At 44.1% G+C, this 25,755-nt stretch overlaps 1 protein-coding gene across 1 annotated transcript; it reads left to right on the top strand.

The window, feature by feature from the left end:
* Positions 1-3,590: 3,590 nt before the first annotated feature.
* znf219 (zinc finger protein 219) lies at positions 3,591-24,653 on the top strand. Its single transcript, XM_075450663.1, has 5 exons — positions 3,591-3,788; positions 13,417-13,501; positions 13,773-16,095; positions 16,204-16,350; positions 19,077-24,653. The coding sequence occupies exons 3-5, from the start codon at positions 13,776-13,778 to the stop codon at positions 20,282-20,284; spliced, it is 3,675 nt and encodes a 1,224-aa protein (XP_075306778.1). The 5' UTR covers positions 3,591-3,788; positions 13,417-13,501; positions 13,773-13,775; the 3' UTR covers positions 20,285-24,653.
* Positions 24,654-25,755: the final 1,102 nt, after the last annotated feature.

Here is a 25,755-nt window from a genome sequence, read left to right on the forward strand (position 1 = left end):
CTTAGGTGGTGACGTCCGACTGGGACCTTTTCGAACCAGTAGTCCCTTCATGCAAGAGATAACTGGTTTCAAGGCTCGTCCTTTACTATATTGTCAACAGTAATTTTACTTTTCCACTTTCCTCCCACTCACGAGTCCTTACTTTTCCACAATACCGTGCTCTCACTCACGAATGTTTCGACTTAGTCATGAACGTAACTTTAGAGTTTGGCAATTTTTTTTTTTTTTACTCTTGAGCTCCCTTTACAGCTGTGGGATGTAACACCACATGCTGTGAAAATAAATCTCAGTCTGAGAGCTGCACAAGCTCAGCAGTACGAGGGAATTTGTGGTCATGTTGAAGATGCCGCAAAGACACCATCGGATGCCTCGAAAAACGTCAAGCAAGGTAACGTTCCAGGATCGAACAAGATGATTTTATGTACTACAAACAAACAAAAATCATTCGGATTGTATATGTTGCAGTGCCTTGTATTACAGGTTGGTAGACAAACCTTTGAAAGGTTGAAATCTTCTAAGATTTTGGCATCAAATTTTGCAAAAACTGACCAAATATCTTTACCTGAGAGGAACTTGTTGAAAAGCTAGCCTGAAACAGGACTGAGGTGGCTAACTGAGGCCATATCTGCGATTCAGGGATGCTAACAATTAGGTTATAACTCACGTTTCAATCTGTGATAAATAACATAATACGGATGAACAAGCTGAAGCTGGAATGCTGCGTGTTTCCTGTTAGCCACGAAACAGAGCATTCAAGTACGTTTCTGGAGCACAGAACAAACACATTTCATTATTCTTATTGCAGAAATCAGCTGCAGCTTTGTCCTCCTTTGATCTACAACCTTCGCTGAGCAGAGTCCGAGGTGACTTCATTACTTTTCATGATTGTAAACAGATATTTACTTCCGTCAGCAACTTTCCTGACAGAGCCCATAAAAAGCGAACGTGACGCAACGCTAAACAAGAGAGCTCATCGCTTATTTCTTAGCAACAACAAGGCCAAGCCTGCATCTGTCTGTCATCCTTTTTTCTCTGAGCTCTCTCCAGCAGTAAAATCCAATCTGATGTTTAGCCCTGTCCCGTGTCTTGCTTGTGCACATCATCTTTCTCTGGTAACGTTGTCTTGGGTGTCTTTGCGGCATCTTCCACTGTGTTTTTTTCCCCCTTTTAATTGTCCCAACTTTTTTAATTTCGGCAAAAAGTTGTATTGTTATCTTGTTGTTGGGGCTGTAAAGCAAAACAGCCTGAAAACCAAAGTTGTGAACTGCGGAAGCCTCATCCCCCGGGTGCGCCGGGACAGTTTCAAGCCCAGGAACTTGGATAACAGAGGTCGGTGTACTTCGAGACGAGTCAGAAACACATAGTTTTATGGTTCACACCTTTTTCTTTGCTATAAATGTTTATGGTAAGGGTTGGAATTAACAAACATTGTAAAGTGTTGTGGTACAAAATACAAAAAATGTTCTTTTCATGCAATATAGAGCCTGGGGATATGCTACAACCATGGATGGGGTCACTATTACATGTTAGACAAGTGGAATGTTAGACCTAAATTTATCAGAAAAAGAAAAAAAACCTGATTTAAATTGACTGTAATTTTCTTCTGTCCCTGCAAAGTAGTTCTTTAGCCATCAAACTTTGTAAGGTAATGGAATATCTGAGAGCTTTGCTTGTCAACTTGTTTTTGGAGTTTGCCTGTTAGCAGTGAGTAGTTTCAGTCTCAATGAAATGCCAGCATAGTGCCTGCTGTTTAAGTAAGGCTTACAAAAGACCTGATTGGTTTGACTTACTCTTAATTAACATACCATTAACCCCTAATGATAAGAGTGAATAATCATACCTATAATTTCAACTCCCCACTTTGCATGTTTCCAAGCAACATTGGAGGGTAACATTCCCCATAATGGAAATTATAGTTATCTGTGTTATTCTGTGTCATGATGCTTTAGTGAACTGTTCATATTCTAGTCGGTAATATCATTGCTATGGTTTGAACCGAGTCAAACCTGAGTAAAATGTTAATTTGAGTACATCTTTGTAGCTGTACTTGATCAATTTTTCGACTGCAGATATTGTTAATCCTGTCTTTTCACGAAAGAAAATCTCATAAATAATTGACTGTGTTGCTGCTCTAGTGAGCTATCACACCTCAAACCTTCATAACCACAATTTTTGCAACAGTTCTTTTTCATGTGAATCTAAACTCAACACTTAGTAATCCATCAGAAGCCTGAGAACAATTGCTAATATCAACCAAATCCTCATTTTGAAATACTTCTAGTTATTTATTGAAAACAGAAATGTGCAGCACATCCTGTTTTTGGGCTTAAAAGAGGCTTGCAGAGTAGGATCCCCGGCCAAATGAGTCGAGTTTATGCCCAGAGACTGGAAGTCAGATAAATGTAATTCTAACTGAGACATTTATTGGGAGCAGCCACAAACGGCAGCCTTGTCCATGACAGGACAAATGGGATGATGCAGAGACTTACTTATGCTAATTGTGTTGATGCTGGTACATGGATCGGAGATGTGCACCTGCTACAACATAGCCACTGCCAACTGAAAGAAGTGGGCACAGGCCATTACAAAAGCATGCATTATAAGATTGGGACAATATGTGAAAACAGAAAGAATCTAACACGGTCACATAGCAGCTTGCGAAATAGTCATGTAATGAAATCTTTATATATCCATCCATCATTTATCCCCCCCCCCCTTTACATTGACAAGACGAAAATGACATAAAGGATTGTTTCCAGTTTTAAGAAGCAACAAAGCCTTTATCAGGAGGCACCGGGGCGGCGGCTGATGAAAACATACGCCCTTTATATGGTTTACCTCCCAGTTGGGATCATTAGGATACTCTATTTTGTTTGACTTTTACGCTCACGGTGTTTACTGCGTCTCAGTTTTATAGCCTTATAATCAGTATGACGAGTCTCGCCCCATCTACAAATGACATCAAACGTGATGCTTGAGCAAGAATAACCATAAACCTGAACTTTAACATTTTTGAAAGTCATAATGGGCGTTTCGTAACAATGAGCCATAAGTGTCCACCTAAAGAAACCCAATTTTGCCCATTTTGCCCCTCATACAGCTTCTACATTTGTTGGAGACCTCCCCGGAAACCTCCAGAGAAACTCCAGCGGTCATCCTAGCGTTGGGAACTCCACATCCAAATATGTGCACTTTGTTTCCTCCCATCCACACTATGGCCATGTGCTTCCGGGACGGCTCGCCACCACATTTAAGCTGCCTCTTGCCTCCTGTCATCACTTTTCTTACACTTCAATTGGTGTGAAACTTTCTCCTTCCCCCCCCCCCCCCCCTTTCCAAAAAAAAAAACGTGTCTAAACTGTCAGCTACCCTCCAACCCAGATGCCATATTTAGGATACAAATGTGAGGAGATGACAGCGTTGTAAAATGGAGCCCGTGCTGAGATTATAATTAACATTTCCAACCTACATCACTCTCCCTCCCACTTCTCCATTGCTCTCCCCTATTCACTCACTCCTGTACGATAAATGGGGGGAAAATGCAAGAAGAAAGGAGAGAAGGGGAGAAGGGAAAGAAAGGGAGATGGAGGAGGAGGAGGAGAAGGAGGAGGAGAGAGTGTGAGAGAGAGAAGAGGGTGACCAAAAGGAGGGAGGCAGGAGGGAGGGGGAAACGGCGTATGCTTGTATACAACCCTGATTTCCATTTTTTTCCCAACTCGTAATGTATTTAATTCAAGTGAAACGTAATCATGACGTGTCGTGTCATTAATCTCCTCGCCGCCTCTCCCGTAAGTACACTGAGTCTTTACTTTCAACATATATCCTAAATCCTCATCTATCTAGTTAGATTTTACACAACACTATGTTTACATAGCCTGTGTTACACTTTTATGCTTGGTGGCATGAAGCGCCGCTGATGGAACATCTCCAAAATTGGTGAATTTACTGCGACTGTTGTTGCCCCTTTTTCTCACGAGCAACACACGGGATAGATAATGGCCAACATAGTTGTTTGTGTGTGTGCGCGCGTGTGTGTGTGTTTTTTTTATATCTCTCTGCTTCTTTTAGGTGCAATTAGCTTGAGTGCGCGCGCGCGCGTGTGCTAGCATGTGAGTGATTGGCATGTAGCATGTATGTTACCGCGCGCCCCGGACACACTTTCCGTGTTGTCTGTCATGTATGTTAACCGGCGTATGTGCGCGCGTGGCCGACATGCAAGTAGCCTCTGAGCTCGCCTTTTGGCCGTGACATGACAAAAAAAAAAAAAAAAAAAAAAGAGAAAGCGGAGAAATGCACTGTTTTCACCCCACGGTCGAGAAGATACTCTGCCTAACAGTTAGAGCAAGTCGATTCGGTAGGTCAACACGATGATAAACGCCACTTTAAAATGGTCGCAAGTGCACCAAAAGTCACTCGGAGTCTTTGAACATGTATTTGTTTAAAATTCACGTAACTTCAAACAAGTTGTTCTGTCAGCGTTTTTGTGTGTCCACGCAAGGGGGGCAGTTTTTTTTTTTTTTTTTTTTTTTGGAAATTGAGAATCTCTTCTTTTATCGTTTTTTTTAAGCTCTCGAGTTGAGAAGAAGACAGAAAGAAAAAGCGACGGTTCGAGTTTTTTTTTTAAATTTTTTTTAAGAGGGGCTAAAAGTGGCTTTTACAAAAATAGCGACAAGTTCTCTGTGCGTAACGGAAGATTTCGATAAGCCGCAGACATATTGTTCAGGCGTAAAAGTGGATTTTGGTTGCGCGAGCAAGTTGATTTACAAAGCGTAATTCGAGGGTAGACGCGATTAGCTTGACTAATTCTTTTGTTGGACACATTAGGCATTGTGTAGGTCGTTGTTTTCGAGATGAGCGCCGTCACTTTCACGAAGGCTTTGCGCTATAAAAACCCTCCCGCAGACTGTGAACGGGGCTCGATACACGTTACACTTTCGCCTCATTTTACTACAATGTTTACTACAAGCCGTTTACTTGTCCTAACATCACCTCCAGGTCCTCCATAAAGTAGCATAGCAAGTGTGGCTTGCAGCGTTGTGGCCGTGTGTGTGTGTGTGTGTGTGTGCAGAACGCGTGTTGTCAAATTGTGTTGTGTGAAGACAAGTTACCGGTTTTCAGCTGTGCTTTTTAAAATGTACGTTTCTGGACACGGTGTCGCTTCTATCTTTTTTTTTTTTTTTTAAGGGAGGGGGGGGGGTGGTGAGGTTGGGGTGGGGGGGTCGGACGTCGATGGGAGATTGGCAAGAGGATTCAAGATGAAATCCATGATGGCACTTTTTTTTTCCCCTCCCTCTCTCGCGTCCTCTCTCCGCTCGCTCACTCGTCTTTTTCCCCTCCCTTAATCTTTTGTATAGAAAATTTAAGAACAAAATGGAGCAGGAGAGAGAGCGATAGACGGGCTGACATGACACACACACGCCACCCCCCCGACTTCTCCAAACTACACATCCCCACTGTTGATGATTTTATGATTGAGAAACATTTTTTTTCTTCTTATTTTGGGATACAATCCGCGGGACAGGGCTAATCTCATATTCGGCGGGGGTGTTTTTATTAGTGCCTTGTTTTGTTGATGGTTATTTATTTCATTAATGTGCCTCTAATTGAGATGGCCGCGAGAGAGAAGAGGGGAAAAGAGCGTGCTGAAAATGGTTGCACGTTATTGACGCACATCATAGGGGCGAGGAGGAAATTCCTTTGAGATAAGGCGCAGACGTGTCATCTGGGTTGACCAAAGACACTCCCGTCGCCTTTTCTATATCCAATGGAACATGTTTAGGGATCCTGAAATGTCCTATTTTTACACCCACCCGGAGAGCGTGTGCATGGTGGAAGTAGGTTGACATTGCTGGCTCGTCCTATAATCAGAGATGTTTTGGAGAATCTTTGAACTCTTTTCTGTACTCGACCTTTTTAAAGAAAAAAAAATAATTTAGTTTAGGGATTTCTTCAAACGTTAACTTAAAAAAAAAAAAAAAAATAGAATAAATAAATGCACCTGTAGAAGTGAAAGCTGGTGAGACGGAGCGCACTTTGAAAACTGTATATCTAGTCAAAACTGGTGTCCCCCCCCCCCCCCCCCCCCCCCCCCCAGATTGTTGCCCACTGAAGTGCCTCCTCACGAAGAAAACTCCAAACATAAGCATTTAACATAAGCGCTGAGTTTTTCTTTTTTCCTTCTTCTACTACTCCATTTGGCTTCTTCTTCTACAGGTTGTCTGCTTTTTTTTTTTTTTTTTTTGGTAACAAGACGGATGATTTCATGCGAGACCCTTGCAGGTACTCATCAGGATCCAGTCGTACTAATGAACATCAAACACTGGCCTGGTATTAGGAAGGGTCTAATGGTTTTTGCTCATTCAGACCTCTATCTGCTTCTTATGTTGAAGTAGTGTCCTCCTCCTCCTCCTCCTCCTCCACCACCATCAATGCCGCCTACTTGCCGTCTTTGTGCATGTCGTACTGTACTTGAGGGGGCACATACACCCCATCCAGGTGGCTCTTGGGAACGAGATTGTATGCGAGGGAGAAAGAGAGAGTAAAAGGGAAAGAAGTGTAGCACCAATCAAGGCCTCTGATTGATATAATTGGGTCATTAGTGCGCCGCGGGAGAGGCACCTGCTTGCCCTCAGTTAGGGAGAATCTACTGCATTGTGACATTTTGAGACTGTTGAGAGTTCTGCTGGCTGCTCGGGATTAGTGTGTATTTAGAGCATTAGGGACTTACTTAAATAGTATGCCACTTTTTTTTCCCTCTCCTATTGAGCTTGCAGAGCAGTTTCAAAACATTCTTGCCCGTGGAAGCGGACAGATAGCTCAGCGCCGCTCTTGTGAGTCACGATTTTTTATGAAAAGCAAAGCAAGGCCGAGCAGGTCACAGGACCGCTGGAAGGCCTGCTGGGATTTTGAAACGGCAAGAGTCAAACAGAAGCTCGTCCGGCTGAGGCCTCGTCCTCCAAGGGGAAACCAGCAGAAAGTTTGACATGGCGGTTGAGTCAGGTGTGTGGTCAGGGTCAGAGTTAACCTTTTTGACTCTTAGGTGGCGCCTTTAAAGACTTACTGGAATCGACAAAGCACTCTGCAACACGCTTTCCATCCGTATACAGCATCGGTGGATGAGCGGCCATACAAGGTGCCTGCCTGCCATTAGGTTTGGCCGGGGGGGGGTTCAGTGTCTTGGTTGGGGGCACTTTGACTCATGGACTGATCTGCCACCCTTTAAATTAGAGGGCAACTACCACCTGAGCCGTGTAACTACTTCCATTTGTTAGAAAACATCATTTTTTTTGTGTCACTCTATGATCGGAGAGGGGAAAAAAAGCCCCAGAAAACGCTACAGTGAGTGAACTTAGTTCCCTCTCGGGCACTGTAAAGTGGGAAATACTAAAGAAGAAGTGAGCTGCTCCCATCGAGCTGATAATTGATCAACATCGGTGTGGGTGTCTTTGGCAGAGAGGCTCACGTCACTTTTTACGCTGACGGCTCGCTTTGGCGTTGCAAAGAAGACTCCCTCTTCATGATGCCGTCGCTCCGTTTTGCTCGTTCACGCCGACCAAACGCAGGTTAAAGGGATAGTTTGCCTCTTTTGACATGAGGCTGTATGACATCCCATACTAGCAATATCATTTATGAACATTTTCTTACCCCCTGCTGCGTCCTGTGAGCCGAGTTCCGGCCTCGTTTTGGCGTTGACGAAGGTAGTCCGGCTAGTTGGCTGGGCTCACAAAAATAAAGCGTTTTGCTTCTCAAAACAATATGCGTTCAAAAGAGTAATACATTTGCATCACAAAATCGTTCAACAGAAAAAGTCAGACCTCACAATCGCTTGGTGCTATTTTCTTTCCCTTCATATCAAGGCATACAGCCACCTAGCGATAGCCGCACCTGTTACGGTGTTTACTGCTCGGTCTGCACTTCGGTCTGTACAGTTTACACAGCACGCAGTGATATGAAGGGAGAGAGAAAATAGCGCCAAGCGATTGTGAGGTCTGACTTTTTCTGTTGAACGATTTTGTGATGCAAATGTATTACTCTTTTGAAGGTATATTGTTTTGAGAAGCAAAACGCTTTATTTTTATGGCCCCAGCCAAGTAGCCGGACTACCTTCATCAACGCCAAAACTCGGCTGGAACTCGGCTCACAGGACGCAGCAGGGGGTAAGTCAAATTAAATAAATGATGTTGCTAGTATGGGATGTCATACAGCTTCAAAGCAGCGCGGCACCCGGTGCGGGCGCTCTCAGATAGCACGCAGGCGTCACGGCGTTGTTGTTTTTGCGAAGTTCAATGGATGCCATTCAGTGCTTCGCCCTTACACTTCTCCCTCAGTTTGGCTCTGCGGGGCGTTGCAACCACCAAACAAAAAAAAAGGCCCCCACGTCACTGCATTATATATTGGAATATTTACCAGAGCACTTTGCTGTTTTATTTACCCACCAAAGCTAGGTGACTCCCGTGTTACGGCTGTCCATTATGAACATTATAAAAAGCTGATCCAAGACGAAAAGAAACAATTATTTCTACGGCAGCTGCTCATTAACTTAGATTTCATGGTCGTGAGCCCTGACTGTATGTATCTATGGAAATATATATAGAGACAGAGCGCAGTGTTAATGTGCTTCAAGCAAAGTGTCAATACGAAGGAGAAAACATGCTGTGCACAATTCTCCGTGGCGAACACAAAGAATCGAGCCATCGCTACTTAACAGATATTTTTCTCCATTCTAAATCTCCTGAAGATGTTCATATGTCTGATCTATGGGGGTCACAGTGCAGGGTCAGCATCCCCGGGGCATTTGTTGCTCAAGGACAGTGAAAAGGAGGTGGATGTCGCCGATGGGAGGGAGGCTCCTCCCTTAAAAAAAATGCCCCTGAATATTCGTGACGTGGCCGACAGTTCTCAGGGCTGACTTCGCTCTATGGTTAGGAAGAAAGATTCGTCAGGTAGGTGTTTGTGTCACCTGTGCGCTGCATGCTTCTTCCCTTCCTTTGCTTTCCCCTCAACCCCAGCAGGTGATCTTACAGTAAGCCTTTCAGGAACAGCACATCCAGTTATTTTGCGTGCTCCAACAAATTCTTCTCCAAAGGCTTCCGTCTTGTAATCCCAAATCAGTCGAGTCAGTCAGCACTTCCACTCGCTGGTTCACAGGCGGCGTGGCCTGTGCGACTCGAAGCCAGGCTCTTGTTTCGCTCGCCCCGAGACGCTGTGATGTTCCCGAAGTGTTCGGATCCGCTCGTTCAGATCTGGCAACTGCCTCCACGCTGCCGGTTTGGTGAGCGTCAGATTCCGCGTTCTTTGCTGGAGGAGGAACTCATTCAGAAAAGAGAAGAAGCAGAAGCTTGAAGGGAGGCGGAGAGGTCGATCAGGAGAAATGAAGTGGTAAAGCTTGAAAAGAATATAAAAAAAAAAAAAAAAGCAAGAGGCCGGAGTCGAAGTGGCAGGAGTTGCTGGCTCATCTTTTAAAAAGATTTGTGCGTAGCCGGCCTTGAGGAGAAAGCTGAAAGGGCAGAGAACAGACAGAGAGTTCTAATGTATCTTTGTCTCATAGATGGCTTTTTTTTCTTTTTTTTTTTCGTGTTCCCCATAAAAATCTTTCCAAAAGGTCAGCCAGATACAAAATTCTCCGCTATTTGACACACACTCGTGTCGAGGGCAGGATCGAACCACTTTGTTTCCACCCTCACGCCGAGACAGGCTCCTTTCGACACGAGCAATCTCCGGTCACATCTCAAAAGTTAGTGTTATAGGCGCAGGGGGGGGGGGGGCTCTCATCCTTATCACTGTTGGAGCTGAAGAAGAAGGAAGAGGGAGGGCGCAAGCCAGGCGAAGTTGGAGTGAAGCGTGGGGGGTTCAGGGAAAGGTGAAGTAAAGGAAATGAATACCGTCTGTGGGGAAGTTTGCCACGTGACCATGCGATAAAAACCACAGGGCCAAATCACACAGTACCTCACACAGAGCGGACTCCCCTCTCTTCCTCTCTCAATCACTTCTCTTTAGCTGTCTTTTCCTTTTTGTGGTCAGTTTTTTTTTTCTTTTTTCTTCACGTGTCCCCGGAGGACACCTTACCTCGCACGCTGTATCTCGGGAGAGTTCGAATAACACAGCAGGAAAGATGGATTCTCAGAAACATATCTGCAGTCTCCCGTGTTTGGTCTTTACTCTGCGCCCTCACACCTCTCAGACGCCTATATTTACGATTAAAAAAAGGGGATTGCTAGGGAAATATCGAAATGGAGCATTGTTTGGATATGAAAGATTGGCAGTCATAAACATACCCAAATCCTCTTAATACGAAACACATTCATTGACATCCAGCTCAGCCAACATTGCTGCCCACACACACCGTTAAAAACACTAAATGAAGGGCGGTCGCACCCTGATATTAACAATTACAACGCATTTTTGGCCGGCATGTACAGACCTGCACCAACTGGCTTCAGTATACTGTGGATATTTAAACAGTGACATCAAAACCTCCCAAAAATAAACTTGTCTGAACATATTGCACTCCTACTCCTTTGGCAACTATTTAGCAGGGATGTGATGTATGACTCAGCAGCCTCCCCTCTTCTTCGCACACCGTGAGGTGGGCATTATGAGTATTTGAACAATACGGATCTTTATACAGGTTTCTTTCTTTTTTTCCCTGTGGCTGGTGTCTTGCGATGAAAGTTAATTTCCAATTAAGGTGATTCCGCTCTACAATTAGTAACCTCAGTGCCCCCAAAAAAAGTTACGCCGCGAAAAACCGTGATCAGAGGGATGCTTTAGGCTGTCAGGCTGTCATTAGCTTGTGTCACTGCACTCCTGCGTGAATGAAGGTTTTCACAGTCAGGGAAAAAAAAAAATCAATGGGAGTGCAGGTAAATCCACTTTTGACTGTTTGTTTTTCCCCGCCTTTGTTTCAGATTTCAACATGCGTATCGAGTCACGCCTGACCGTTTCCCCTGGATCGCATTTGCGCGCGCCATCAAAAGTGCATTTCCACTTTCAGAATCAGATTTCCCCTGTAGAGCGACGTGTCGCGCCGCAGCACGGCACTCCATTAAAACTATCTGCGGCTTCTGAAGGCCTGAACGGCGGCTGCGAATCGCGCTCACCGCTAATGTGAACAAATGTGTCTCTTGACCGTGGCCGGAGGGTTTTTTTCCTTGACTGGCTCTTCACCGCATTCCTTGGTTCATTTACACCTTTTGTTGTATGTGCTTCTGCTCCACCTGATTCCAATCTGATTTCTGTCCCTCAGCCATCTCCCCCCTCCCTTGTCTTCTCTGCATCCTTTGCTGCACCTTATCTCCCTCTCTCCATCTATCCAAATTTTCTTTATTGGCGTGACAGGGGCCGGTGGTTGGCGACAGCCAACGTCACGGTGGAACAATGCGTTGTGACGGTGATATTCATATGATAATGCCATCAGACTTAACACTGCTGCAGATACATTCAGATAGCCATTCTTTGTTTTTTTTTTTCCCTTTCTGTCCCCCTTCTGCACCACTTTCTCCATCCGTCTGCATGTGTATTTGTGTTGACTTTTCAAATGATTTCTTGAATCTGTTGCTCTCTCACCACGTCTATGCGCCAGCCTGCCACTTCACTGCTCTAATTTCTCTGCTATCCTCTGTTCCAGCATGCCTGTCGTTCTGTTTTTTTCCACCCGTTTCCCCCTCAACACCATGTTGGCAATCGAATTAAATCCTTTTCATTCACATGGCTTATGACAATGTTTTTCTGAAGCTGCCCGGTTTGTAACTGCACTATATATTTCCCTCTGTCTGCCTCTTTTCTTTCCCTCTGTCTGCCTCCTTTCTCATTTTTGCTCTTCGCCATGTTGGCAGGGCCCAATCTACCAGCTGATATCAGCATTCCCTGGCACTCTGCCAACTGGCAACACTGCAGGAGAGAAAAAAAGAGAGAGGGGGGGGGAATGAAAGAAAATTAGTGAATAATAGACGGCGAGAGGGTGCGAGAGAATGAGAGGGGGATGGGAGAAGTTGAATCAGGGAGAGAAAGAAAGACAGAAAGGAAAGGAAGACGGAGAGAGAGAACAATAATGGTGGATTAAGAAAGGACTGTGTGTGTGTGTGTGTGTGTAACTGTGCATGTGTTTATGTGATTGATATGGTGTGATATCCCTGTGAGTCATAGCTGAGCTAAAATGTCAACTGGCTACATGAGAATCTCTTTGTCATCCAGGCTCAGTGACACGCACACACACACACACACACACACACACAATCCAACAGATCATACAAACACATATGTAGCCATATAGCCACGTGAACAAAAAATATGGGCGACACACCTGCGAACACAGATGTTCCATTGTTTTTGCCACGGAGATTTATGACCTTTTGTTTTGTTGTGGGCGCCTGCGCCTGCTTCTTGACTCCACCAAATGATGGACCCAAAAACAGCCTGAATGTGCATAAATCCAGTCAAACTGCTGTGCACTCCAAATATTTGGGTGTGTGCGAGTGCGCTTGCCAAAATGCTGGTGTGCTCAATATGCTGTATATCACACTTCACATTTTAGCTGACTGTGTTATCTGGGGTGAAGTTTGCAGTACAGTCAACACAACAGTGAAATATGCTTACATTTGTAAATTACCCAACAACTAGCCATGACTAAGCAATTTATGGGTAAATGCGAGCCGACTCGAAGCAATAGATTGGACAAATCTTTTGTGCCCTAAATGCATGTTTGCTACATAGGAGTCTGCATATGTATATAAGGTCCTGGTTTAAGCAAAAAAAAGCTGCTACTGTATGAGTGTACAGGAAGGGCGTGTGGGGAAGTCAAAACATTGCGCGCCCATCCTGTTTGGGACAGTCCATGTCCTGTGGTGGTGCCCTTAACTTCTAAACACACGCAGACACACACACAGACACAAATACACGCTGATGCGCAGTCACACTCCGACTAATCATCCCATATGTGCTAACAGTATGCTGGAGAGCATTTTGAACACATGTAGGAGGCAGAACAGGTGTACACCTGTTACACATTCAAACGCACGCTTTACACCCACGCAAGCCGAGGAGTAAATGAAGATCAAATGAAGATTGTCTTTCATGCACATATATTTAAAAAACATTCAACAGCACTTCAATGAGTATGCATATGATTGTTTTGCATTTGTGATGGAACACATTCACAGTGTCTTAGTGCAAATTGCCTTTAATCCTGTTTAGCAAAAATCTGCCACCTCCAGTTCGTTGCTCATTATTTCAAAGGCATATGCTCATACATTTATACTGATACTCTTAATTTTCCTGCCGCCTGTAGTTAGATAATAGCTTTAGGAATGTGCATAATGTTTTACGTGTTTGATTTTTTATTTTTTTTTTTTTTTTTAAGACGGCCAAAGTCTCTTTTTTATATATATTATGCACTGATTCGCTTGTTTTTGTCCCCAGAAACTTGAAGGAAGAGGCTACCTCAGAAGTGTATCCCCCCTCACCCAAGACACTAAAGAATGGCATAACACCACACACACTGCTGGTAATTCTCTTCTGCTCTCAAACATAATAGCACACCCTTCAACTCATATAACCGTACATTATGTACACTCATATAATGTACATAGTCCATTGTACGTATATATTTTTCTTATTTTAGAGAGGTGGTCAAGTTACAGTTGACAATACTTATGCACAACATCAAAATGTAACCTTTTCTCCAGTTTTTACCTTTGAACTCCTCTTAAGTCGTCACTACCACTTATTATCTGCCTCCCTTTATCTCTTTGTGTCTCTGTGTTTTGTTCCGATAGAGGATGGATTCTCCACCAGAGTGTGTGTTGTCTCTTTCATCTGAGCAGCCCCAGTCTCCCCCAACGCTGCCATCTCTGGACCACAGCCCCCAGGCCTCCTCTCCTCTACCTGACAGCCCAGTTGTCCTGCCAATTCACAGCTCTGAGCCTTCCCCGCAAAGTCCCGACACCACACCGTATTTCCCCCTCTCTCCCGACCCCCTCCAAGAAGACAATAATAATAATTGCCTAGATGCTGAAGATGATGAAGAAGGGCTGGATGGAATTCCTACATCACCGACCCCAGCCGTGGCTTTGTTTCCAGGAGGAGGGGGTCAAGAAGCTGTATGCAGCCCTCATTTGGACTCCTCCCCTCCAGACACACCATCAGCTCCATTCCTTGGGTATGGTGCCCTGGAGCTGGCCCTCTCTTCAGGGCAGAGTGTAAACTGCAATAATGAGCTCGACCTCCAGCTGTTCCAGAAGGATACCATTACCAGATCCATACCTGGAGTTGGAGGGGCCTCATCTGGGCCTGCACTCAGGTTTCCCTGTCATGTGTGCGGAAAGAGATTCCGATTCCAAAGCATTTTGTCTCTTCATGCACGAGCACACAGTCTGGACCGAGACCGCCGTGCTTCAGCCCTGTATCGGACCGGAGTCCCCTCAGCTCCTCTAAAGCAGCATCTCAAAATCCAGCAGAACCACGCAAAAGACTTAATTCCGAATTACAGAAGTCACTCAAACCAGTATTTACTGCCAGGAACGCTCATTCAGCACATCACAGAAGAAGAAGAAGGCGTCAATGGTGAGGTAAAATGTCTCGATGATGATCTACAGACAGACCAGAACTCAAACTTTTTACTGGATGAAAGCACACCCTTGACCCCGCCGCTTACAGAGGACCCTGTCTCTGTGACCTCTCCTTATTCTTCTACCATTGGGGAGGGTTCATCTATTTCCATCGCGCCTACGTTTCGCTGCCATGCCTGCAAGGGAAAATTCCGCACAGCTTCAGAGTTGGCACGTCATGTCCGTATTCTCCACAACCCGTATAAATGCACCCTTTGTCCTTTCTCTGCCAGCCAAGAAGAGAGTTTGGCATCTCACTTGCAGGAGTGCCACCCTTCCCCTGATGTACCTGCTGCTCTGCCACCAGCCATTAATTCTAGGACCATCATTGACACTCCAGTGCCCACCCCAACCCATACCCCAGCCCCAACACCAAGTAACCCACAGATGACATCAGCTGCCGCAGTATCCGCGTCACCCTCATTGCCAGCATTTCGATGTGATACTTGTGGACAGAGATTTACCCAGTCTTGGTTCCTGAAGGGACACATGCGGAAGCACAAAGACTCCTTGGACCATAAGTGCCAGGTATGTGGGCGTGGCTTCAAAGAGCCTTGGTTCCTCAAAAACCATATGAAAGTTCATCTCAACAAGCTTGGCCTGAAGGCTGGATTGGGAGGCCCTGGCGTACTCGGAGGTGCTGAGCAGCAGTCCAAGGGCTCTGCTAGTAATCACTCTCTCAATGCTCTTTACTCAAGCCTACTTCTTGCTCAGCGAGGAGGTGGAGCAAGAGGTGGACAAGGAAGATCCGAAAGGGAAACTGGAGGCAGAATTGAGATGGGCTTGAGCAAGTCAGCTATCCTCGGATATCTGGGTTTACCCAGTGATGGCAGCGGGGCCAGCTGCATGGAGAGACTTCAGGCAGTGGCTCAGGTGGCAGAGATGGGACATGGTGGAGGCGGTGTTGGCAGCTCAGGAAGAGGGGACCTAGGAAGAGGAGGGGGGTCAACTAGAAGAGGGAGCACAGGCGAAACTACTGCAACCCTGTCAGAAGGAGGGGACCAAGCAACTTGGTGGCAGCTGGTGGCCCGCAGCCTGGCAGTTGCTCAGCAGCAGCAGAGACCCCATCAGCGAGGCCAACAGGAAAGCCAGCGAGGCCCAGGTCGAAGTTCCGTTATAGCAGAGGCAGATCAAGTCAGAGCATACCTAGGAGGCCTGGATCCAAGAGAAGAGACAGGAGGCACTGGAGGGCCATGGGAATGCCCAGACTGTGGAAAGCTGTTTCGCAGCCTGCAGCAGGTGGTTATACATGCTCGCGTTCATGCCCAGAGGCCAGTGAAAGGAGGAGGCAGCGAAGGGGAGGGCAGTGGTAGTCGTAGGGGAGTGGGGCTTGGAAGAAGAAGCAGCAGTGAAGTCAGACCGGAATCTCAGCTTCACAGTGGTGGAACTCAGCAAATGGGAGACATGAGACAGGAATCGAAACTGAACAGTGGTGGATCACAGCAAGCAGGAACAACCACAGGGTTTCATTCTGTCATTTCAAACTTCAAAGGTAACATATTTGCACTTTTTCTGTCTTATCTTATGATGCAAGTTTGCTTGCAAACAGTTGCACCAACTGTTATGTTTACAATTTTCCAACCTTTTACCTTATTCACAGGAGAAAACGGCTTCACAGCAGTCTCCTCCATGCCCTCAGTTCCCACCAGGGAGCGAGTTCGTGGCAGAGGGATAAAAGACTGCCCCTACTGTGGCAAAGCTTTCCGCTCCTCACACCATCTCAAAGTGCACCTGAGAGTTCACACAGGTGAGACTCTCTGCTGTGAGTTTAACAAGCCCCGTTTGCTTCTTTAACCTTTAGAAATCCCTGCTAAGGTTTCACTGAGAATCCTCATTTTTTGCAGCACTATCAGGTTCACCCTAGAGAGCTGGCCAATGCTAATCATAGCTCTCAACTGCAGGCAACTGAGCAGTTCCACTGGAGCAATTCCCGCTGAAGTGCCAAGCGCGGAAGCAGTAGTTTCAGGGAAGGAATCAAGTCGTTTAAAACTCAGGCGAAACTTCCGACTGTTACTAGCCTTTAATCTGCCCTCCATTGCAAGGTACAAAAGAATTACAGCAATGGTATTTTCTTCTCTTAATTTCATTTACACAACTCAAAACTTTTAAAAAGAATCAAGTTGAGCGATTATTTGGTTGAGCTGAACTCTCCTGGAAGGAAAGCCAAGCGCCTAGCTTCCAATTTCCTAATATACACTTAATGTATGTCACCTATTAAAACCGATAAACACTCCCTTCATGACATTTTCTTAAACGTTTGAAATATTAGTCCTCCGTGTAGATTTTTGACATTGAAGGACATAAATCACCCGATCTTTCTGTTTCGCAAAGTGCTTTGAAACCGGGCTGAAACGTCGTTAAATGAAATAACACACAAAAAAATTTGGCTGGTGACAAGTGAGTGTGACTTTGATAAAGATTGGGATCGCTCACAGCACTCAGTCGCACTCTTAATTAATGATCCAGATTCATAAAGCCTTCATCAGCATGAGTCATTGGCATTTTTTAATCATTATTTGCTGCTTGATGTATATGATCAAAATTAAAAACCCCTCTTCCATCTTTTAGACGCCACCAATCACCAGCAACTTGTACTAGTATCTGGAGCACATCCAAGTCCAAAATACATGCAGTCTTCTTGCTGTTCTCATCATCATTACTCATTGATAGCTGACATCAATGATGGCTGATTGATAGCCTTATCATAGTGCACACATAGACATACTTGTGCATCTATCCATCCATTTTCTATACCCACTTAATCCAATTTAGGCTTGCTAGGGGGGAGGGCTGGAGCCTGTCATAGGGCGAGATGGCAGGGTACCATATAAATATTTATATGTATATTATTATATACATTTTCTTTTTTTTTTAAACTCCCTCTTCGAGTACTCTCCCCCACCCCAGAATTCAAGTGTGGGGATGTTGTTTCTGCAACAACCTACATTTTTCTTTTGCTGTGTTCTTCTTGTGCATTCAGTTTTGGTTTTTTTGTTGTGAATGAGATCGTCTGCGCTTTTCAAATGCGATACGTTTCCTCCTGTTGGTAATGCAACATGATCTCCTTTCACTAGCCCCCCCCTCCAACCATCTGTGTGTTTTGATCAGTAATGGAATGCTGCCATCTTCCTTTAAAACATGTAACTACAGCAACCACTCAGCACGGCTGAAATGACCAGATTTGCATGCGAGCTGTTAAATGCTGACATGTCTCAGATAATTGCATGTTATTACTATTATTTTTTAGTCTTAAATAAAGGTCTTTGCCTTTCTAATTTCATTTATTCATTTATTCAGAGTAAACCAAATCAACCTTTGAATATGACTGTGAATATAAACTTTGGGTTTGGATTTCATCTTTGCTACAGGTTTAGGACTTCCAAGTTAATTTCTGTTTAACCCTTAAAGGTTTAACCCCTTAAACATCATCAGGGGACCATGGGTGATGAAGTAGGGGACTCAAGTTACTCCGCTTTTTTAGTTGTGGTCCTGATTAAAAATTTGAGCATGGACTCTAAGACATTAAAGGGATAGTTCGCCTCTTTTGACATGAAGCTGTATGACATCCCATATTAGCAATATCATTTATGAACATTGACTTACCCCTGCTGCATCCTGTGAGCCGAGTTCCAGCCGAGTTTTGGTGTTGACGAAGGTAGTCCTGCTAGTTGGCTGGGTCTTAAAAAAATAAAGCGTCTTGCTTCTCAAAACAATATGCATTCAAAAGAGTAATACATTTGCATCACAAAATCGTTCATCCAGAAAAAGTCAGACCTCACAATCGCTTGGCGCTATTTCTCTCTACCTTCGTATCACTACGGGCTGTGTAAACTGTGCAGACTGAGCAGTCCCCTACTTCCGAGCAGTAAACACCGCAACAGGTGCGCCCATCGGCAGGTGGCTGAACGCACTGATATGAAGGAAGGCAAAAATAGCGACAAGCGATTGTGAGGTCTGACTTTTCCTGGAGAACGATTTTGTGACGCAAATGTATTACTCTTTTGAACGCATATTGTTTTGAGAAGCAAGACGCTTTATTTTCTAAGCCCCAGCCAACTAGCCGGACTACCTTCGTCAACGCCAAAACTCGGCTGGAACTCGGCTCACAGGAGCAGCGGGGGGTAAGTTAATGTTCATAAATGATATTGCTAATATGGGATGTCATACAGCTTCATGTCAAAAGAGGCGAACTATCCCTTTAAGTAAAAAAGGGACAATATTTAAAGATTGATGTGAAAAAGTTAACTGAATCTTTTACTTCTTTACCACCTCGATCGACAAACATTTGCTGATTTGCCTCTTCTACTTAAATTTCTAAATGGAGGTACAGATTTAGCTTTTGTATTATTTAATGACAAGTATAGTTTTTGATGTCTGCCTTTTTTCCTTCAGTTGGTTGGTGGCACACTGATAAATATTGGAGACGTCCAGTTGCATTTATTCACTTTAATTTCTTCATACTTTATTCTTTAGGTGAGAGGCCTTACAAATGCCCCCACTGTGACTATGCGGGTACTCAGTCTGGCTCGCTGAAGTACCACCTCCAGCGGCACCACCGGGAGCAACGCAATGCCTTATCAGCCTCCTCCAATTCCTCCTCCTCTGGTCTCACCTCGACTATCAACAGTCTGACGTCTGAAACCTCTGGACTGGTCAAGCAGCGTCGGTCTCAACTCAACCACTGCGCGGTCAGCCGAGGTCCATCAGAGTCCCCCACCACTCGGATAAGCCAGCAGTCCTGGCTCCTGGGGCTCCCAGACCAGCGGGAGCATCGGAAGACTTTGGCAGCTCTAAGGGATGTCGACTTGGAGACCCAGTACAGGTATCTGTCTGGAGTGATGGGCGCCCTTTACCAAGGTGGAATGGAAGAAGGCTGGATCAGGGAGTCTCCCCCACCGAAAGCCCCAAAAGTGTCTCGGCGTAAGCCCCTCACGACAAGCCGAATGGTTCAGCCACCAAATGACAAGGATGGACCTGTGCCATCAACTCAGGAGGGTGGGTTTGAACCCTTGGATCTATCCCGTCGCACCTCACCTGGCCTTGGAGGGGTGGAGGAGAATGAAAGCATGAGCACGGGGGATGGAGAATCTGCATGTGGTGGGGATGATGGAGGGGATAGCTCAACAGGGGTCAAACTAAGCCAGTGTTTGTTCTGCCCTTTCCATACATCTTCAACAGAGCTCATGGCCATGCATCTCCAGGTCAACCACACCAGTAAGTCCAGGCGCAAGAGAGGCGCTTCGACTCTTTTGGATGATGATAGAGCCCCAAAGGCCACCAAGCTGCAGACGGATCACCCCGACCTGGACCCTTTGACAATATGGAGGCACATGAGTGAGGCAGAGCCCCATGGGCCCGCAGGGGGGTGGCCCTCAACTCAGGCCCAGACCTTTAATGGTCTCTCTGAGCATCCAGGACAGCTTCTGGAAGACGCTCTTCATCTGACAGACTCCATGGCTTCAGTGTCTAAGAATGTAAGAGATGGTCCAGCTCTGAAGGAGAAGATAGGGGAGGAGATAGAGGAGCAAGAGGAGGAATTTGAAGAGAATATGGAAAACAGCAGTGTGGACGATTTACAAGACCAGGATCTGAGGATGTCCCTGGATCTTTCACCAGCCCTGCACTCCGGCAACATAGTGGGACAGGAGGAAAGAGTCTTTACAGATGAAAATGCTATTTAATAACACGATTTATTACTGGAGTGTCGCGTCAATGTTTTCAACTACATTTGACACAGAACTGAACACAGGAATAGCTGCAGAGAGAAAAAGGGGCTGACTGTTAATCCATGCTCCACTCCTTCATAACTCCATTCGTGGACAAACATGAGAAGTCTTGAAAATGTGTTATAGGGAAAAAAAGAAAAAAGTCACAGCCGTCACGTTTCCTCTGGCGTTATTTGTCTACTAGAGTTGTGACTGTGCGATTCGGAGCAAAGATAGAGTAAAATTACGGGAAAGAAAAGAAAAAAAACAACATCTTTTCAGTATTTTGTAGGCCACTTTTTGTATGTTTTTTTTTTTTTTTTTTCCCCCTCCAAGCTAAACTCCGAGTTGGATGCTTTTTAACAAAGATCTCCAATTTGTTAAGCGAAAGAAACATCGGTTTAGGATCCGGGGCAAAATACTATCATCATTCCAGAGTCATGCATTTGAATCCTTACGAATGAGTGGACTGTATATTCCTGACTGCTCTACCGACCGAGTAGAAGCCAACTGTGAAGTGAAGCTATCCTGACCGACCACTGAACGGTTCGACACCGTCAGGTTCAGGTTCTTCCTCGAGTCAAGACACGCTCGCACGAGGGAAGTTTCTGGCTATGCGGTATGAACTTAAGGCATGAGGCGACCGTTCCCTCGACTACGCATCACTGCCTTGTCTAAGTGTTTCAAGATGACTGTCCTAAAGAAGAGCATAAAGAAATGTTTGTAATATTTTTTATGTTTTCAGTTAGTGCCTGTTCACGTATGTCGTCGAGAGAGTCTCCGGCGTTGCCGAGACTCTCGATAGGTCATTCATTTTATCTGAATATACAGTTTAAAGCAAGTTAAGTACTATATATTTCTTAAAAGTGGTTCTAGGGTGTTGTGAATAGTTAAGTTGTAAAAGAAATGCTACATCATAGCGTAACGTTCTTGACACAGACTGTAGCTGTTTGTGGCTCTGCTTGAAAAGAATACATTGAGAAAAAAAAAGAAAAAAAAGACGTAGGTGATATAACGTGATGAAAATGTGTTAAAAGCGGAGCAATTTAAAAAAAAAAAATGGGGTGGGGGGATGTCACGGTTCAGAAATCGGTGTTTACAGTGGTAGCGAGTTGCGGTTCGTCGCGGCGAACGAACCGCAACTCGAGTCTGTTGGAGGGCGGTAGGGGGGCGGCGCTCGAGCTCCTGAACACAATCAGCTGGCACGTTGTTTTAAAGAGACCCGAGACTTTAGCAAACAAACGTGTCTGAAAAGAAAAAAAAAAGAAAAGAGATTTTACATTTAACATAGAGGTAAGAGAGCGAAGATGAAAACAGTATCGCTGCCAGATGAAACTAAATCTGAGAAATAAGCTGTACTCTTGGGTTATGGTGTATTTTAGATGAGTAGATTCCTTCCTTTTTTTTTTTTTTTTGATAAGAAAAGACAAATGGTAGGGGTAATTATTAAAACACTAACACGTGCATAGACATCCCAGTAGAATATGTGTAGCTTTTGTAAAAACGAGAAAAAAAAAGCTGACTTTTGTTTATTTTCATCTTAAGATGCTTACAGAAAAAGGTTATCAATATAGGTAATATTGATTATAATGTTTTGTGAGCTAAGACTAGTCGGAATGTCTATACAGAGCACTGTGCAAGGTTTGAGTTCCCAAAGTAGTTGTTTATTTGTTGTTTTTTTTGTTGTTGTTGTTGACTCTGTCGATAGACCAAACTTTTTCTCTTTTTTTTTTTCTTTTTGTTTCCAATGGCAGTTGTCACTTTGTGTTCTCATTTCCGATGTGTAAGTGTGTGGTTTCACTAGATCTACCCCATCAATTAGCAAATAGGCGATCGGCGTCCTAAGTATTTAACCACTGAGCTGGTTCTAAAGAACAGTGTTGTGGAAACACGAACTACTGCTACGAACTAAAAAAAAAAACCAACAACAATCTTTTAGCATGAATTCTTGTGATCTGAAGGTATGTTTATGAAAAAGAATGAATGTGTGACATTAATATTCCCTTACACTGGTTAGCAGCCACTGTCGACGTAAACTACATTTGATGGGGTTTTCTGTTACTGCAACCACACTTTAAGTCCTTTTTTTTTTAGAGCACCTTATGAGTTTTGTAGTGAAAGTCACTTAGTGGTGTCTCCTTAACAACTACTATCAATGCCACTGTGCCTTCTGTTTCAAGCACTTCCTGGTGTATTTTGTAAAACTCACCAAAAGCACTTAGCCTACATCCACACACTCTCCTCCTGCTCATTTCTCTGTCCTTCCACTCCCCTCCTTTCTCCTCCTCTTCATCCCATCAGCTCATTTTCTTAATCCTTTTCTCGTGTTTTACCTCCTGACCGACCCTTCTCTCTGGTGGGAAGCCGTTTTCACGCCAGCTTCCCTCCTGCTCATCAGGCCTGCCGGGCCTTAAACAAGGCCGCTAGGCCTCAATGTTATTTCTAGCGTGGCTAGGCTCCTAAAGGAATGGACTACCCAATAAATAGGCGAGTAAAAATCACTCTAGATGTAGGGTTCAACTAATTTTGGTCTTTTTTTTTTTTTTTTACTAACCTTTGGTAAACCAAAGCCCAAGTCAAGATAAATGAGTATTGTGTTTTAATCTCATGAGGTGCCAAAACATGTCCCATGTGACACTAAAGGATGTGAAAGCTTGAGAAAACAGGATAATCCACCTGTTCTCTCCATTTCCTTTCCTTACTTTCTCTTTTTCCTCCCCTGCTTGCTCTTTTCTCCATGCCCCCTCTTATGTCCGTAAACTGTCAAATCTCCAGCACCACTTGAAGGTGACGTGTACTATCTGGTATTGAGGCCTTTTACTAGATTTTAATTTCTGTTTGTGTGGTGTTTGTTCTATGCCGTTGAGATGGAAAAAATGCTCTTATAATGATAAGTATTGTTTTTTGGCATTATGGTTTAAAAGAAAAACAAACGAAAAAAAAGAAGTGTTGTTGAATGTTGTACAGATAGCAGCAGAGATGTTGTGTTTTTGTTTTTATTTTTAAGAGAGCTCGAACCCAAGGCACGGTCCCTTCGACTCCTCCAGCCGGCAGATGGGAATGAAACGGCCGGCGAATCGTTGTACTGTAGACAGACGTCCCATCGCGATGATGTACTATTGGATGCAAAGTGCAGCCCCTCACTCGAACTTTTATTTCCAAATTTATTGCACAGAAAGAGTAACTGAAGCCGGGTTCTTACCTCAGCTCTCATTAAGACTTTGACAAACATACGGAGGGAATTAACGTTGAGTTAAGACCCTTAGACAAGCGACTTAATATAACACATCGGTTTTTGTAAAACAAGAGGAAGCTTGCTATCTAACAAGCTGTTATTCTGATTTATGGTGATATTCCTTTTTTTTTTTTTAAATTATTGTTGTGGTCGTTGAAGTGGTGTTTTTTGAGTTCTTCCGAGTCGTCAGTGTTTTACCTGCACTAGACGGCGGCCAGAGCGCTCTCGGTTTGGAGAATCCGGGAAGGAATTCTGGCGGGGGCGCTAAGCTAACAGACAGTCAGACTCAGGGCCACAGGAGACTGCATTTTCACAATGTAGAACAAGTCAAACCTCAAAGATGTTATAGCAGCTCGAGCGAAATGCCAAATATAGGGATTTTTACACCGTGTCACTTTTGCAGCAGATTTTTATTTTTTTTTTTACTTTGTCTCCGTTTTCCTAACCGAGGAACGCCACTGTTGCTATGCGCCTTTGCATACGTGGTAACTGGTCAGCTGCCAGTGCCACGAGGCACAGCAACATAGGCTCTTGGAGAAAATAGTAAAAAATGCGTTGTAAAAATCTCCATATATAAAGCATTGGCCCAAATTACCATGAAATCACTGAGGTCTGAGTTGTTTTAAATGGTGAGAATTTGCTATTCCGTGGCCCTCTTTTTGAGTACCTGTCAGCTCCCCTGATTCTCCAGACATACTTCATACATCCCCAAAGAGCGAAAAAAAGTTTCCTCCTCAAGCCCGAAACTTTTCAAAAGACGCTAATTTTTATACTTGTTGACACATATTTTGTTCAATTCTGAGACTTTCGTGACATTTCGTGACATACGAATGTTTCGTAACATTTTCGTGGGCTCCGGCCTCGGATCTGAGCGATATCGGACAAACTTTCCCCAACCAGCCGTTTGTTCTTGTGAAATGACACATCTGTGTGAGGTAGGGGGGGACCGTGCTGGGTTTGGGCTCTTGTGTAGTTGACTGCCATTGCAGTGAGGGAAAACTGACCTAACATAGTAGTGACTAATATAACTTTGTGGACAAATGAAAAAAGAAAAAAAAGGAAATAAAAATAAAGAATAAAATGCATTAGAAATAAGTACAAAGAAAACAAACCTGTCTGTCTTTTCTTATGTCTCCACCCGGATGCGGTTTGTCTTCTGAACCTGTGAAACAACCAAAAAAGAAGCTTCAGTGTTCATGTGCATGTTCATGTTTTTATGTGCAGTTCACAGCTCGACTCAAGCTGCTGCTTGTTTCTCAGAGGGGAAAACTACAACTTGCAGAGGAGAGAGCCCTCTTGTGGGACAAAGTGAATTGTTGGAAGGATGATATTTCTTTATTGTGGTCATAGAAACTCATTTGAATGAATTAAAAAAAAATAGGATATTGTGTTGCCCTAAATGATGTTTTTCTTTAGCTGTGAGTTTTTTTTTTTACTCCCATCGTAAATTGACAGGCGTTGCAGATCTCTGACATTTAATCTTTCATTTCTCGAAACATTTAGCCAGTCAGACTCATTTAACAAATCCACATTGACGTCAACCTCGTAACGTCCTCTAAACATAAGGTTGAGCTTGGAGCGCTGATGCCCACTTTGCTTCACAGCCTCATACATTTGAACCATTCTTCTTTAGTGCATCGGACTGTCGTAAAATTTCAAAGTGTGTCGCAATTATTTAGATATTTACAGACACCAATTAATGATCATATCCTAATTTTTTTGCCACTGCAGTTTGGGATCTAATTACACATTCTGATATAACAGCACCATCCAGTGGAGACACTGATAACAGGCCTGAGAAGAGTTGAAATTTGATCCCAAAACTCAGGAGATTCAGTCTGGGTTTTTTTAGTTTTTTTTTATCATCATTACTCTTGTGTGGTTTTGCTTACCTTCTCTCCATCAGTTCACATCTGACTTTAAGCAGGCACCACAGAGAGAGATCTGAAAACAGCAGACCCCTTAGAGTTATTTTTGTGCCATACAGATCCTTTTTTTTTTCTAGTTCCGTCTATTTTTGTCTAATTTTTGATCATTTTAATTGTTTGGTGTCCCTCTTCTCTCCAATTGGTCATTTCACGCCTTACTATGGCTGTTTTTGTCTTTTTTTTTTTTTTTTTTTGTCTCGTTAATTTTCTAAACCAGGCTGTTCTACGTTTCAGTCTGGTGAGCTTTTGTCTGATTTGGGCTACTTTGCATGTGCTCATGGCCA

This window comes from Odontesthes bonariensis, chromosome 19 (assembly GCF_027942865.1).
Source record: "Odontesthes bonariensis isolate fOdoBon6 chromosome 19, fOdoBon6.hap1, whole genome shotgun sequence".
Lineage (NCBI taxonomy): Eukaryota > Metazoa > Chordata > Actinopteri > Atheriniformes > Atherinopsidae > Odontesthes > Odontesthes bonariensis.

Bases quoted from the DNA above. Each gene is read 5' to 3' on its own strand.
- znf219 (XM_075450663.1), top strand. From the start codon at position 13,776: ATGGATTCTCCACCAGAGTGTGTGTTGTCTCTTTCATCTGAGCAGCCC. The intron at 16,096-16,203 runs GTAACATATTTG...CCTTATTCACAG, and splicing joins TGTCATTTCAAACTTCAAAG to GAGAAAACGGCTTCACAGCA. The intron at 16,351-19,076 runs GTGAGACTCTCT...TTTATTCTTTAG, and splicing joins GCACCTGAGAGTTCACACAG to GTGAGAGGCCTTACAAATGC.